General features: G+C 39.1%; 1 protein-coding gene across 2 annotated transcripts in view; it reads right to left on the reverse strand.

Moving 5' to 3' along the window:
• The window catches only part of ZFPM2 (zinc finger protein, FOG family member 2), a 427,337-nt gene that overhangs the window by 4,775 nt on the left and 407,775 nt on the right, over positions 1–14,787 (reverse strand). For both annotated transcript variants that reach the window (XM_032468099.1, XM_032468100.1), the window contains 2 exons: positions 4,194–4,400; positions 671–895 (listed from right to left, as the gene is read on the reverse strand). In XM_032468099.1, coding sequence (XP_032323990.1) covers positions 671–895; positions 4,194–4,400 — 432 coding nt within the window. The remainder of the gene's footprint in view (positions 1–670; positions 896–4,193; positions 4,401–14,787) is intronic.

Below are 14,787 nucleotides of genomic sequence, written 5' to 3' on the forward strand. Positions count from 1 at the left end.
TCCAAAATAAATAGGAAGAGATCCAAAATAATGGGAACCTTGCTGTTAAGAAACTTGTTCTTCAGCCTGATTTTTCTTAAGAAATTTTAAAACATAGCACTAGAAGTGGTTTTATGTCATAAAAATCAACTAAGCTGTTACAATGCACACTCTGGAAGTCAAGAGCATTTTATAGATCCATATTTAACAGTTAATTTTTCTCCATTGTGACTTAATTGGATCTATCAAAATAATAGCTTTATTTCAATTCAGCAAATACTTGTTTTTATGTTCCTGCTATTTAGTCCCTGCCATGTGGAAACAGTATGGTCAGTTTCCAAAGATCACTTGACACTTAAATGAATATTAATGACAATATACAAAAGGTATTGAGATTTTCCTTCTAAAAGTGATGCCGTTTTATTTCAGTTGGAAAAAAAAAAAAAACAACAGTGTGGCCTGAAAACTGAGCACTGTAAGTTGTTAGAAAAGAATTCAGACTCAAGTCCTTTGAATAGAATATACTGGCTGTGTGTGACGTAAGATAACCATCAGCTAGTTTAATTTTTGATTTTATAGATAGAGATGTATGAATGAATGTATGGATGTATGTATGAATGTGTGTATATACATACGTACGTAGAGAAAGAAGAGGGTCTCCTGGAGCAAAAGAAACAAGGGAGGCACTTACCACTGTGTGAATTCAGGTGCATCTCCAGAGCTCGGGCGTTTGAAAAGCTCTTGGTGCACTGTGGGAAGGGGCACAGACTGGAAATCTGAGGAGCACCGTCTTCGTTTTCCTCTGACACTGGAGCAGCTTCTCTTTGCCGCCCGCTGCAGTAGTACATCAAATGGGCTTGCAGATTCCGCTCACTCCGATACCAGATGCCACAGGACTTGCAAGGGAATATATCCTCTGCAGGCGGAAACACAGGGACACGTTAGCTGCTGCCCACTTGGAGCCAGCGATGGGGAGAGCAGTGCTTCGTTCAGTTCTTCTCAGAGTCTGCTCTCAGGTTCAGAATTAGGCAGACAGTGATGAGTGCTGCTTTGGGCGTGGTTCCACAGTACAGGACTAAGCTTTTAAAGAAATGTCACATTCAATGCAGTTTACCTTCCCACAGACTCTTTAGAAAGTGGTACTGTGGGAGACGCCGAGATAAAGCATGAGGTGAATCCTAAATTGTTTCTGTTGTGTTTATGGTTTGGGAAAATATGCATTTATAAATAGCACTGTGAATTGGTTTGTCTGATTGATTAAAAGGTAAAGAATCTAATGCCTGAACTAAAATAAGCCTCAGTGATGCCAGCTCCTGCCATCATTTCTTCATTTAATAAATTAATTACAGAGTGCCTCCTAACTGCCAGGCTCTGTGCTGGGTAGGATGCAAAACAAAATGAAAGACCAAACAGCTGTTGTTAAAGCACTTAAGATTTCCTGGGGCTGGTTAACAAGTGGTGATATCATTACATTAGAATGCGATGAGTATTCTGATGGAGATATCTGGGGGGTACTTTGGACATGGAGAAAGAAGAGATGCTAGGCTGGTGAGAGAACTGGAGGAGGATGAGGTCAGGGAAGGATTTAGAGGGAAGATGACAACATCTAAACTGAGTTGTGCAGGATGAAATTAAGCTAGTCAGATGCAGAAGAGGACTGCGCCTTCCTGACCAAGGGATCAGCCATGGGCGCCTGAGAGAGGGGCTGGGTGGGGGATGGGAGGCTATTCTGAAATGCTCAGGCAAGGGGCTGGGAGAGATGTGGTTGAAGAAGAACGGGACAGGTGACCAAAGACCCTGTATGCTTTAAGTTTAGATTTCTATCTCAATGATTATGGAAAATTACAGAATCATTTTAAGCAATAGACTGACAGAATCAGCTAGGATCAAATCCCAATAGTGGAGTTGAGTTTTGAAGGTAGTGAATTTGGAAAGAAGACTCGGGATTGGTAGGAGGCAACTGCGGTAATCTAGTTAAATATGACAGAGTCTGAATTGTAGCTAATAGTCATGTAATATTTATTGTGATGCTGTAGTAAGTGTGATAGGTTTTCTCATGTATTCATTCATGGAAAATTTCTGTGTGTGTGTTCTCCTTCATGCATGTATAGGTGAAGAATGTGAGGCTGAGTAACTTGCCATGATCACACAGTGGGTGAATGGGGATTGGAAAACCTTGGTGTAAACATCCTTCCATAATGCCTCAATGGCAAGGGGGCAGAAAGAAGAAAAGTTATATTGAGGAAGTGGAACTGACTGGAAGTGAGGACTACAACTTTGCAATTAGACGTTAGAGCAGAGGGCAATGTTTCTTCTTGGTGCCGAGGCTTCTTGTTGGCATTTCTCTATTAAGTGATGGTTTCATTCATTTCTACAGGGAATAGAAGACTGATAGGTGATGAGTTCAGGCTAGGACACATATACAGGATAACCAAATCTGACACTGTCCTGGGCAAACTTGGCACTTTTGTAGTGAAAGAGGGCACTTATTCAGAGGGATGCCAGGTAACACTGTAAACAGGGACCAGTTCAGGCACTCTGGGGCATATGGCCACATTAGTTCTGTGGGGTTGCTATTTCGGGGAGAAATAGAAAGGAACATTGCAAAGATGGCAACAGAGGTCTGAAACGCAGCAGAAACAGCTAGACTTTGTGACTTATAAACTGTTAATATGTAGTTGGTGGTGGAACCCATGACAGTGAAGAAGATGGCTTGGGGGAATCCTGCTGAAGGAGATAAGGAGAAAATTAAGGACAAAATTCTAGTGAATGAGAGGAACAGCAAGTACAACAAAGAATTTCAAAATACAATTTAATTACAAAATTATATACTACTACTGTTTATTATTTTGCCCATCCCACCCAGATTAGTTACATTGACACTTTTCAGAGGGCCACCATGTTTAGTTAAGTGTCTTTTTACGCAGGATGACTTTAACTGATTAGCTAGTTTAAGATTGAGAACAAAGGCTGTAGGCATCTTCGTTGATTTATTTGGGATTCATAGTTATCTTGCTATAGAGAGCAAACAGTATAATCGCGAATGTAATTAGAATTAACATTCATACACTGGAGCATCACAATAATGTAAGGTACTCCTAGTACACCTGGTAACAAAATCATCTTGCCTCAAATTCAAGTTGGGTCTGTGTTATTTCAAGTTCCTCACTATCCAAATCAAAGTAAAGGTCCAGTAAATAAAATAACTACATTTACATTAAGGAAATCCAAAAATATTAGCTTGGGTTGGGGGCACTGAATCCACTGGTTGGATGCAGAGTAATTTCAGATGCACCCGAGAAGTTCTTTATTCTAACAGCAAGAACATAATGATTGTTGAGTATATATATAAATATCAAGACATGGTTGTAGTCTCTAGATTTCTCTTCTGCATCATTCAAAGTCTTGGGGATCTTCAAGGGCATTTTTGACTCAATGCAATATTTCACTTGCCTACTAGCTTTAGAATCTATTCTCCTCTTAAGGTGTGACTGCTACTGTGCTTTCTCACAGAGCTAGATAAAAGCAGAGCAGAGTCTAGAACTCAGATCTTGGGACTCCTAGATCACTGATTTTATAAAGTGTCACCTTGTGTATTCAAGAAATACAAACTAAGTTAAATAGTCCTTTTAACAAAATATAATCACAAAGATGTATTTACCAGGGCATATTTCAAAATCCTCCACACAGAGTATTCTAAGCTTGTAAGTATTTCTTCTCTTTTTATTTTTTGTATATTAGCTGATGTCTTGATTTATCTAGCCCACATTTCCCCTTCATTACTATAGCTAATCAAATTTGATTTTGTGTTTTTTCCCCTTATTTTATGTTTCAACTCTGTGGCTCTTAATACGGAACTTATGCTACCACAGGAGCATCAGTGACAGCTGTTGGGCTTCTTATAGCCAAAAGCAGTCATGAATGTTGTTTAGTTTAGGATGTTAGATTTCTGTGTGTAACATTCAGGAGTCCAACCTGAAATGAATGAATTTAAGTGTCCTTTTTGTATTCCCATGAGAAGCAATCACACACACACACACACACTTAAAGCTGGAGAAAAGATAAAATAAAATCACAACACCGGAGGGAAAGAAAAGTCTGTCCCTGCTTGTCTGTCCCTGCTTGCCTGTCAGCAGACATTATTTTTCCCTCTCCCACAAATACCCACCACCACAACAAAGCTATTGTACTGGGCTATTGCACTCAGCACTTACTATTGACAATAGCTGTAGGCAAAATAGAAGCCATGGCAGCTTGCTGAGGAAGCAGCTGAATTGAGTCCAGCAGGCGCGCGGGGTACATCCCTTCTGTAAGAGTCATCTGACTGGCAGCTTGTAGCCTTGAGTCAAAATCCACCACAAAGGCAATTAGCTCTTCACCCTCAGCGATAGCCTTCGTAGTTGTGCACCAAAGCTGACCCCCTATTAAGAAGAAAAAAGAAAGAGAAAGATAGAATTGACATAGAATGCTCCAGCCTGCTGTTTGTTGGATTGATGTCAATAGCACCTTCTTGTGTTTTTCACATCAGTTTCTACTGGGGTGGAGTATTTGGTCAAGACAACAGCCGTCCTTCCTCCTCTTCCCTTTGTTAACCTAAGACAGTACCACAGCCAGTTATTTTACCAGCAACATGGGTTAATATGGGAATAGCACAGAACTGCAACCAGAGACATACAACTATGGCCAACCACAGGAAAGTCTGGTAAAACAAAAGAGAGGAAACTCTTTTATAGAGAAGGGGAAATTGGGAGGGGCTCCTAGAAACAAAAAGTCCATTGGAGGAAACCGGAAGGTTGAAATGTAGTGGTTTTTCATTGGTTGAATTGTTACAGTCTCTCATTGGCTAAGCTGCTGTCAGGCGAGGAGGAATGCTTTCTTCCTCCAGGTGAGAGGTATTAAGTAGTGGCGATGCAAAGTCCCTCTCTTCCTGTTGGGATCTGTGCTGAAGTCCAGTGATACGTGTGTGAGAGCTCCCCCTGCTGACTTCCCCACTCAATTGTAGTGCAGTTTCCCTTTATTAATGTTCACAACCTCTTATGTGGAAAATTGTATTCCTTGCATGAAATGAGCTGTTCAGTGACAAACACTAAGAGAAGACTAAGAACCAAGTACAGACATAATCTGTAGAGGGTTCTGTCAACTGTTTGCGTTCGGGTGGCTGACTTCATCATCACCCATGCTATTACATGGTATACCGCCCAATAACAAGCATAGTAGGGCTCTAAGCGCAAAATTTGTTTCAGGTGAGCCTTTGAAATTACTCTTTCTGCACCTTACGAGTAAATATACACATATCAGATGCCATGTATATACACCAGATGATATATGTGTATATATATATACAAAATGCCTAAAACGCCAAAGCCAGTAAACAAAGTTCCTGAAATTTAGAAAGTCAGAGTGAAATTCCAGTTAGTTTTACTCTATGTTGACTGCCATTTTTTGGGGGGTTGAGAGAGGGCTGAGTGATCTTTACTTATATAATGTTCCTTATAAATGCAGCCTCTTTATCTCCATTTACCCTGATTGAACTTCCCGAAAAGATGATATGCCAAAGATCCTTTTCAAAAAGGCTTATTTAAATAAAGATTTGTTTAAATGAAAAGAACCTTTTCTTCAAACACTAAGATATACTCTGGCTCTGTACTTCAAATGGTCACGTGTGGTGCATTAAAAAGAAAATTAACTATGCAAGCACATCTTCTAATGTATTGGGATGTGATAGTGAACGCTCATTTATTTAACGTGTTTAGACAGGCAAAGCACTTATATTTTGTTATCTCCACTCTCAGGCCTAGATATGTATCCTATACAGTTATGCCTGAAATAATATGGCATACTTGATGTGTTATACAGCTTTTTTTTCCTCATTGTGTATATATTGCAAGGCTATATATTGTACTCATTAAGCAAGCAAAAACTGTACCCGTTCTGATAAGTAATATTGCTCTGTTTATCTTTCAGCATAACTGTCTTTTCAGCTGCACTTCATTTTTTCCACCCTCAAAGAGATCATAGTTTTTAAACAACTTGTGGTAAAAATCGGGTGGAAAAGATAACAACAGCATACGAGGGGGCAGAGCTGCCCAGAAGACTCAGGACATTGTTTTAGAGAAGCCAACCTTAGGCAGTTCACTCAACCAGCTGAGTAAGCGGACACAACAGCATCGGTGACAAGCAGATGTTTGTGAAAAAAATAAAGCCAAAATTACAGAACTCAAATTTCATGGGAAAGTTTCAAAGTAAAACACAAATATACCAAAGGACTGGAAAACTTTTTTCACTTTGGCTACAACATCTCTGAAAGCATACAAGTTGGCCAATGTTGAAAAACAGATTCACTGTGGCGTTGATTGATTGATTGATTGATTGATTTACAAAGACAGATGTTAAATGGCATCACTGGAATGGAACTGGAGGAGCTCTGAAAAGTGCTAAGTCCTGCTCTTTCTGCTGGCTATGCTTCTTCCCCCCCCCCCCGGGAAGGCTTCTGCGTTTGGCTGCTATGCCTTCTCGGATGTGCATACAGATCCAAACTACTTACAGCTATAGACAAGGTAATCATGGGCCCCTTATCTCTCCTCTGGGAAACAGTTTATTAAGTGAGCCTGTGTAATAGAGAGATGGGGAGGGTGGAGGCAGGCACTACAGTTTAGGTTTATTTCCCAGCCTGGTTTTTTTGGAGTCTGGATTTCAATGTTGAACTGAGTAATTTGTATTATTGGACACAGTTTATCATGTTTGATAAACTTACGTTATTGGGAAATCCAGCTATGACTATCTTTTATAGAAAGGAAGTTTTGAACTCGGGTCCCCAGGAGAAATCGTTTATTTTAGAGAAGGTAGCACTCAGCTAATCTTTATCACAGGAGTCAGCCCTGGAGCAGGATGACCCTGAAGAATTGTGCTCACACTCTGAACCAAAAAGATCCAGTAAATAAATTAAATAAAATTCACAAAATATTAAGTGCAAATAAAAATAAACAAAAAGTGATTTTTCTATATTAAGCAGCCTGGCAGTTGTAATATGCGTGTGTGTTTTCAGATGTGCTCAGTAATGTTTCATATTTTATTGTCTTTCTCATCTTATCTCATTTTATGGCTTATTCAGAGCATATCCTTTTGAAAGGCTGAATTAGACTGAAAATGTACTGTGCAGGTTCGTGAGGAAGTCAGTTGTCTTAGGATTGAGTCTTTCAAATCATTCGTACATCCATTGTTCATTGAACTCTCCACTGTGCGCCAGTTGGAGACTAAGGCTGGAGAGAAAAAAAAATATTTTGGAAGTCATCAGCATGTTCTAAATAACTGGGGATGCTCTTTGTGTTGATGTGGTAATACAGGAAGACTCCAGTATGAAAAGAGAACAAAGATTGAAACTTGGAGAATCTGAATGTTTAAGATGTGGGTAGAGGAGATGCGATCATTTAAAGACACAGAGAACATATTTTGGAAAGGTTAGAGAATGTCACTGAAAAAGTCAAGGCTTGGTTCTTGAAAACAGCTTGGCTGAGTTTTCCAGATCATGACTCTAGAGCATTCAACTTGAGGGAGTCTTTTATAGGGAGAGATATCCCAAGTATTATGACATAATTTCAATCACTGATTCAAATGAAATATGCTAAGGATAGTACTGCTAGTGAGGATGTAATACCATCTGGAGGACATACGGACGGCGGAGCCAGACTGGGGTGCAGATCTTGGCTCTGCCACTTGTTAGCTGTGTTAACTTTGAACTTGTCACCTACACATTCTATCAGTTTCCTCAACCTTGAAAATGGGGATGATGATAATGGCCCTGAATTCATGGTACTACACGAGGATGAAATAAGCTAACACATGTGAAAGCTTAAGAACAGCACCTGACATACAGTAAGTGCTATAACCTGTCAACCTTTGTCCCTGTGGTGTGGTCTGGTCGGGACTATTATTCTCGTTTCTCACTGCCCTGCAATGTCCAAGAAAAGAAATGTCACCAGAAAGAAAAGACAAACCTATGAATTCAGTGAGCAAATGTATCTGTGTTTCCCTCGAGAGAGCTAACTCCATTCAGGAAAAAAGACCGAGGCTGCATCATGTGTGGATCAGTAAGAAACTGAGATAGTTCTAGCAGTCTGCGTGGGGCTGAGGAGGCAGGAGAACCGGTTTCCCACCCTACGGTAAATACAGAGCCACAGTAAATACAGCCAACTCTAATTTACAATTCAATGGAAAGCAGTAGTATTCATCTTGATTAAGAAGCAATCTGAGTGCATGAAAATGATAAATCATGTTGATATTTAGCTTTTTCTGTGTCTTCACCGATTGACCTCATGTTCAATGGAGACAAATCATAGGGTATTACATTCAGCTTTAAAATGAGAGGACCACTATCAAACACACACACACACAAACAAAACAAACAAAAACTACCAGAAAACAAGGATTGGCAAGGATGTAGAAAAACTGGAACCCTTATGCACTGCTAGTGAGAGTGTAAAATGGTAGAGCCACTCTGGAAAACAGGACAGTTCCTTAAAAAATTAAAAATAGAATCACCTTTGATCCAGCAATTCCATTTCGGGGTATATACTGAAAAGAACTGAAAGCAGTGTCTCAAAGAGATATTTGCACACCTATGTTCAGAGTAACATTATTAACAGTACCCCAAACATGGAAGCAACTCAACTGTCTATTCACAGAAGAATGGATAAGCAAAATGTGGCATGTATATACAATGGAATATTATTCAGCCTTAAAAAGAAAGGAAATTCTGACAATGCTACAACATAGACGAATGGGAACATTATTATAAGTGAAACAAATCAGTTACAAAAAGACAAGTATGATTCCACTTATGGGAGGTACTCAGGGTATTCAAAGTCACAGAGATAGAAAGTAGGATGGTGGTTGTCAGGGGCTAAGGGAGGGGGCATGGGGAGTTACTGTTGAATGGGTGCAGAGTTTCATGCAAGATGAAAAGAGTTCTGGAGATGGATGTTGGTGATGGTTGTACAATAATGTTAATGTACTTAATGTCACTGAACTTAAAATTTAGTAAACTTAAAAATGGTTAAGATACTAAATTATATACACACACACACACACACATATGTATATTTACCACAATAAAAAAAGTTGGAAAAAATGAGAGCATTGTTTTTTTTTCACTAAAAATACATACACTTTGAACCTAGACTATATGCACAAGTTTTTAATCATAGCTAAGAATAGAATATAACTTTTATTAAGTGCTTTATTGTATGAGATGGATTGGAAAAAACAAAACAAAACAGAAAAGAACCAAGAGTAAGGTCTTCTTCCCTCTCAGTTTTCCTAATAAAGGTACTTTAACAAACTACTACTTGAAAGCTAAGACCTTCATGGAATGAAGTTGCTGCTGAGATGAAGTTTACTTTCTCTGAACACATTATTTTCACCTGAATGAATTTTGGATACTTGTGCAGATCTGAAAGTTGTGAGTGTTGTAGCTCCTGGTTACTCTGTTGCTTTGGGTTTCTGTCTGTGTTTTGAGTACCAGTATCAACTCTCCGTGGATATGAAATTGAAGGAATCTACACAGATGCTTTCCGTAGCTTTTCAAATGCAGTCATACGCTTGATTTCCACAGATTTAAATCAAGGGGATCTTCGCCTACTAATCTACTCACGGTATATTGATAGAAACGCAAATAGAATTATGTAAAGGTGCTGGGTGCGCATAGCATATGGAAATACCATATATGTTGGAGGAAACTCTTACAACTTTTTTTGCTCAGTAATTCAAGAGTAAATGATCATGGTTTAAGGGATTATATGCTAAAAATGAAGCATGGCTGGTACCCCAAATTGCTGAAAATGTATTTGTCCTCAGTGTGAAGATGAACTAGAAAGAGCGTTTGACTTGTGGGTAAGAAACTTTAGTCCTAGTCCTGACTTGATTGTTAGTTACAGTGTGATCTTGGCGAAATGGCTTTAACGACATCATATATAATGTCAGCCTTGGGTTAGGTATCCCTAGATTATTATCATCAAGTTGTGAGCAACTTTTTATGCTTCGATGACCAAAGTGCTAATAAGAGGAACAATCACACATTTAGTAAGTGGTTACTGTGTGCTATGCACTGACACTGTGCTAAGTGCTGTGCATGCATTGTATTTATTTGTCCCAAGGAAGCAGTGAGGTGGCTTTTATTTATTCCCGTTTTACTGGAAGATCATGAGGGTGAAAGCGTACTTCAGTTATTCAGGGTTACATAGCTAGAGGGGAGTTGGAGGAAGATGGGAAATGGGGTTTCTCTAGAGTCTGAATGAGAAACCAGATGTCCCAAGCCACACTGCCATCTGATGTTCATTAAGTAACTACACTGAACTTTACCTTGATGACTCAAGAGTCTGAGTAACTAGCATCACTATCTCTTTGAATCAGAAATAAGATGGTTCACTTTATGAATGTCAAGAAGATCACACAGTGGTGAGCTAGAGCTTTTAAATGCACAACTACTTTCTGGAGAATAATGTCCATATCTGTGATGTAGCAGTAATGCCAAGTTAACTGGTAACATGACTAGCAGCCAACACTTCGAAAGCACTTACTATGTGCCAAGTACTGTTCTAAACATTTCACATTTATTAAATATGGATGGAACATTGGCTTGACTCGACCCCCTAATTAAACTGCAAGTTGAGCTGGACACTAAGAGGGCATCACAGTTCTTCATAACCGGAGAGCACTGGTTGGCAACCTTCACTGCACAGTAGGTTCACCTGGGAGCTCTTCAGCAACACTGGGTTTCGGGTCCTACCCCAGCTCAATGAGATCAAGATTGTTGTAGAAAAATGTGTTACAGCTCAGTGTTACAGCTCGGTGTTACAGCTCAGTTGTGACAGCTACCTGGATCCAGGCGAGACACCAGGCAGCACTCACAGAGTTGGAGAATTCAGTTTTATTATGCCAGCGGGCCCAGAGGAATTAACATTTCAAGCTCTGGACCGCATCTGTAGGTTTAATAGGCTGCCAGTTTACACTTTGTAACATCATATGTAAATAAGGTATAACAAAAGTTGACTAATTAGGAACAAGCTTTGCAGAAATGGACCAATTAGGAGGGCAAGAAATAACCAATCAGGAGTGAGCTCCATGTAAATGAGTACTACAAATGGACCAATCAGAAGTTAGGGAAATGGACCAATTAGGAGTGAAGGAAATAACCAATCAGGAGTGAGTTCAGGGAACCAACAGAATTTTAGGTGTAAGTTTTACTTTCCTAGAAGTAAGCCGTATCAGAGGCAAAAAGTGAGATAGAGCCTCTGGGCCAGGGAATCGGACAGTGCTGGCAGGGGAGTAGTGGCCCTGCCTGGGGGTCCTGCCAGTCTTTTTTTATGGGGCTTCCCACTTCAAAATCACTGGGAGTGTAGTTTGGGCTTCATTATTTTTAGAAGCTGCCCGGAAGGCATCATGTATATCCAGAGTTCAGGATCACTGGCATAAGGGTCAACCATCTGCACTTTGCACAGGTAGAAAGAGTGAAACCATATGAACAAAAAAGTCTCTCCTGATAATCAAATATTACATAGACTTGTTCAAACAATTCAGTAGAGAGATGTCTACTTTGAAATCCAGAAAATGACAACTGAAAATAGCTTGGAATAATATTTGAAGAATGCGGGCATGGTGAGTGAAAAGGTATAGGGGAGGCAGACAAAGCGATGTAATGACTTAGCATCATCCTTCAGCTGAATAAACTGGTTAGGAATTGAGTACCTTTGTGAATTATATTTGGTTTTACAGTGTTTAATTCTTTATCATTTTGAAGATGTTAACTTATTAGTAGGAAGGATCAATACTATTGTAAAAAACTGTGCACGATCATACTGTGCAAACCAGAGCAAAAAAAAAAAAAAAAAAAGTCACATTCCTACTGCACGGGCATGAAGTCTTTATCCAATGACATCAGGCGCTACAGCAGCTATCTGGTACCTTCTTCGCTTCCACCAAATGGAAAGGGTACTTGAGGATTCTCTCTTTGTCTGCCTCTTACCCTGCAAACATAGTCACTCTCCCCAGTCTCCACACCCACACACCACTCCCTTCACAAATAAAGGGCAAATATAGTCAAGGTTCCGCAGAAAGTAATAACTTACTAAAACCTTGAAGCTCTTGAAAAACCATATACTTGCTGTTCTAAGTAATGTTTATGATCAAAGTTCTTGAACAAACAGATATGGTTCCTAACAGGAAGCTTATAAATTTTTCTCTCATAATTGCTGTCAAAGCTGCAGAGAAGTGTACTACAAGTTTTGATAATAAAGAATAAAGTCACAGTTCAAACTCGATTATATTTTGGAAATTCACGCTCCTCTTCCTAGAAGTGGTGGCCTTAAATATCTCCCCATCCTGCCAAATTTTTCACTTGCACTTTTTATTATTTATGAAATCGGTGTCTGCACAATGTCATGCAGACCTCTGCTGATAAACTCTAATTAAGATTAAGACAAGCCTTTTGGAAAGGAGCCCATCATTAGCAAACATGATAAACACAAAAATACTCCCCACTTGTCAACCAGGAGCAATTCAGTAACCTAACAGTATTATCTGTTGCTAGGTTACAGAGCTGACAAAGCTTCAATTATATTGTCCAACCATACCTATAGAGTTCGGTATGAGCAAAATGTATCCAGTATAAAGGCATTTAACTTCGTCCATTCTATCTGCAATTCATGGTTCCTTACAATGGTAAGAATCAGGTTAATAATTACATAGCGCGCTGAAAAATCTTTTCCGTGTGTTATGTCTATACATGTTTCTTTCTAATTTATCTGTGTGATTGATAGACGCTTGCTTTGTGAAAATAAGGAAATGTGAGCAACGTGAAGATGTAAACCTTGAGCATGGCTACGTCTGGGCTCATCAAGATACGGACCCAAACTTAGCTTAAAAATATACAGCAAATTGAACCAATTAAATCACATTTAGATTTTGTATTCCTCTGCCTCAGTATGTACAAGGATAAGGAGCCTCAAGCAAATAGATGGGGATACCAGTTTGAAACTTTAAGCTAAAAAAACCCGAACCCCCACACACTCACCTAACAAAACCAAAAGAAATAGGTGGTTTTCAATAATAATTTATCCTAATGGCTTTTCTAAGGATATTTAAAAGTTGAAGTTAGTAACTTTTACTACATAACATTAGGTCATTAAGTCTTACTTTCCTTTATTAGACTGGGAACCCTAAGAGGGAAAAATCAATGAAACCTCCCAAAATATAGACATTTGGCAGCAGAAAAACAAACAAAAAGCGATGTGTATAAAAAGGGAAAATCTATGTGAATCAGAACTTTGAGATCTTTTTTACTGTGGGTGATTTTTTGGTGTGATTTTTATGGATTTTGAACAAAAAGTAATTACAGCATTTTAAAATCACTCTGGCATAAAACATGTTATATTACATCCTAATTGCTACAGCATTTTGACTTCTTAAGGTGTACAGTGAAATTTCTGCATTAATCTAAAAGTCTTTCTCCTTCACACCTGATACACAAGAAGATGGTCAATTGATGGTCAGAGTTCAGTTAATAAGGACTACATATCGGTCTATAGAGTAAACTACGATACCTCTTAGGCACACTCAAGTCAATTAAAGCCAGGGGACTAAATAGGCTGTTTCTCTCATACACACACACACACACACACACACACACACACACACACACACTGTTTCTAGAGGTGGAGGAAACAGGGATACTTAACATGTTCGGTCATCAACTTCTTTTATTTTTACTAAATAATTTGGAAGTCCAACACGATGCCCACTTATGAAATTTAGTTTTTTTACACCTGGGAAGTGATTGGGCAGAATAATTCCCTAAAAGCTAAATAACTGCCCCATTTCAACATGGCAGGTGTTACTACCTAGATCTCAGGGTGGGGCCACTCACACAGGACATAGATCCATACGGAGCCACACTGTTTAATGCACATTTTATAATGAATTTGGATCCAATACTGTTGAAATTCTTGACAGTGGGGTAGTGCAAGGAATAGAACTTATAAATTATGTGTGCCCCTTCTTTGAAAACCGCGGTGGAGGTTTCTTTGTGCATTGGCAAATACAGTAGGAATATGAGGTATTGTGTGAATCCTCCTGCACGGCACCTGATAAAAGAATAAAGAGCTGTGACATATTCTTAAAACAATAGAGGAATTAAAGGGAAACAATGGGCCAGCTGCTTCATTAATACAATCAAAAGGGAGCCCAGCACAGAGGAGGCCAGATAATTAAGCACTACTCTTTTAGACCTCCTTCCCATAATAAAATTGCTTAAAAATGTATTAACTACTTCATAGTTGTTAGATAGATCTTTGCACTTGTTTATTTAGAGTTGATTAATGCCTTTTTTTCCGTATGCAGCGACGTGCCAACTCATAGTTTACAATAGTTTTTGAATAAAATAGAGTGAGGATAATTGATAAAGATCTGCACAATACACAGCAATAAATCAAACACATTTTGCAAAAGGTCCTTCCTGTTTTTAAAGAATCTTTAACATTTTTCATTTGTACTTATAGGTGACGCAGGGCACTTTGGGGCATTCAACTTGCCCATGCTGGCCCTCCTAACATCTTTTTATAGAACATCCCAGCAGTTCCTGGGAGAAAGAGGAAAAAAATCAGATTTGACCAGCCACTCTAGAGTGTGCCTTTGGTTTCTGGGCCAAAGAAGAGAATGAATTTTTCTTTTGGAATTCTTTTTGCCTTTTCCAATCAAGAGGGATGGACACACGGCAGAACTACTTGCCAAAATGCACTATTCATCCTTCATTAACTT

This window comes from Camelus ferus, chromosome 25 (assembly GCF_009834535.1).
Source record: "Camelus ferus isolate YT-003-E chromosome 25, BCGSAC_Cfer_1.0, whole genome shotgun sequence".
NCBI classification, from domain to species: domain Eukaryota; kingdom Metazoa; phylum Chordata; class Mammalia; order Artiodactyla; family Camelidae; genus Camelus; species Camelus ferus.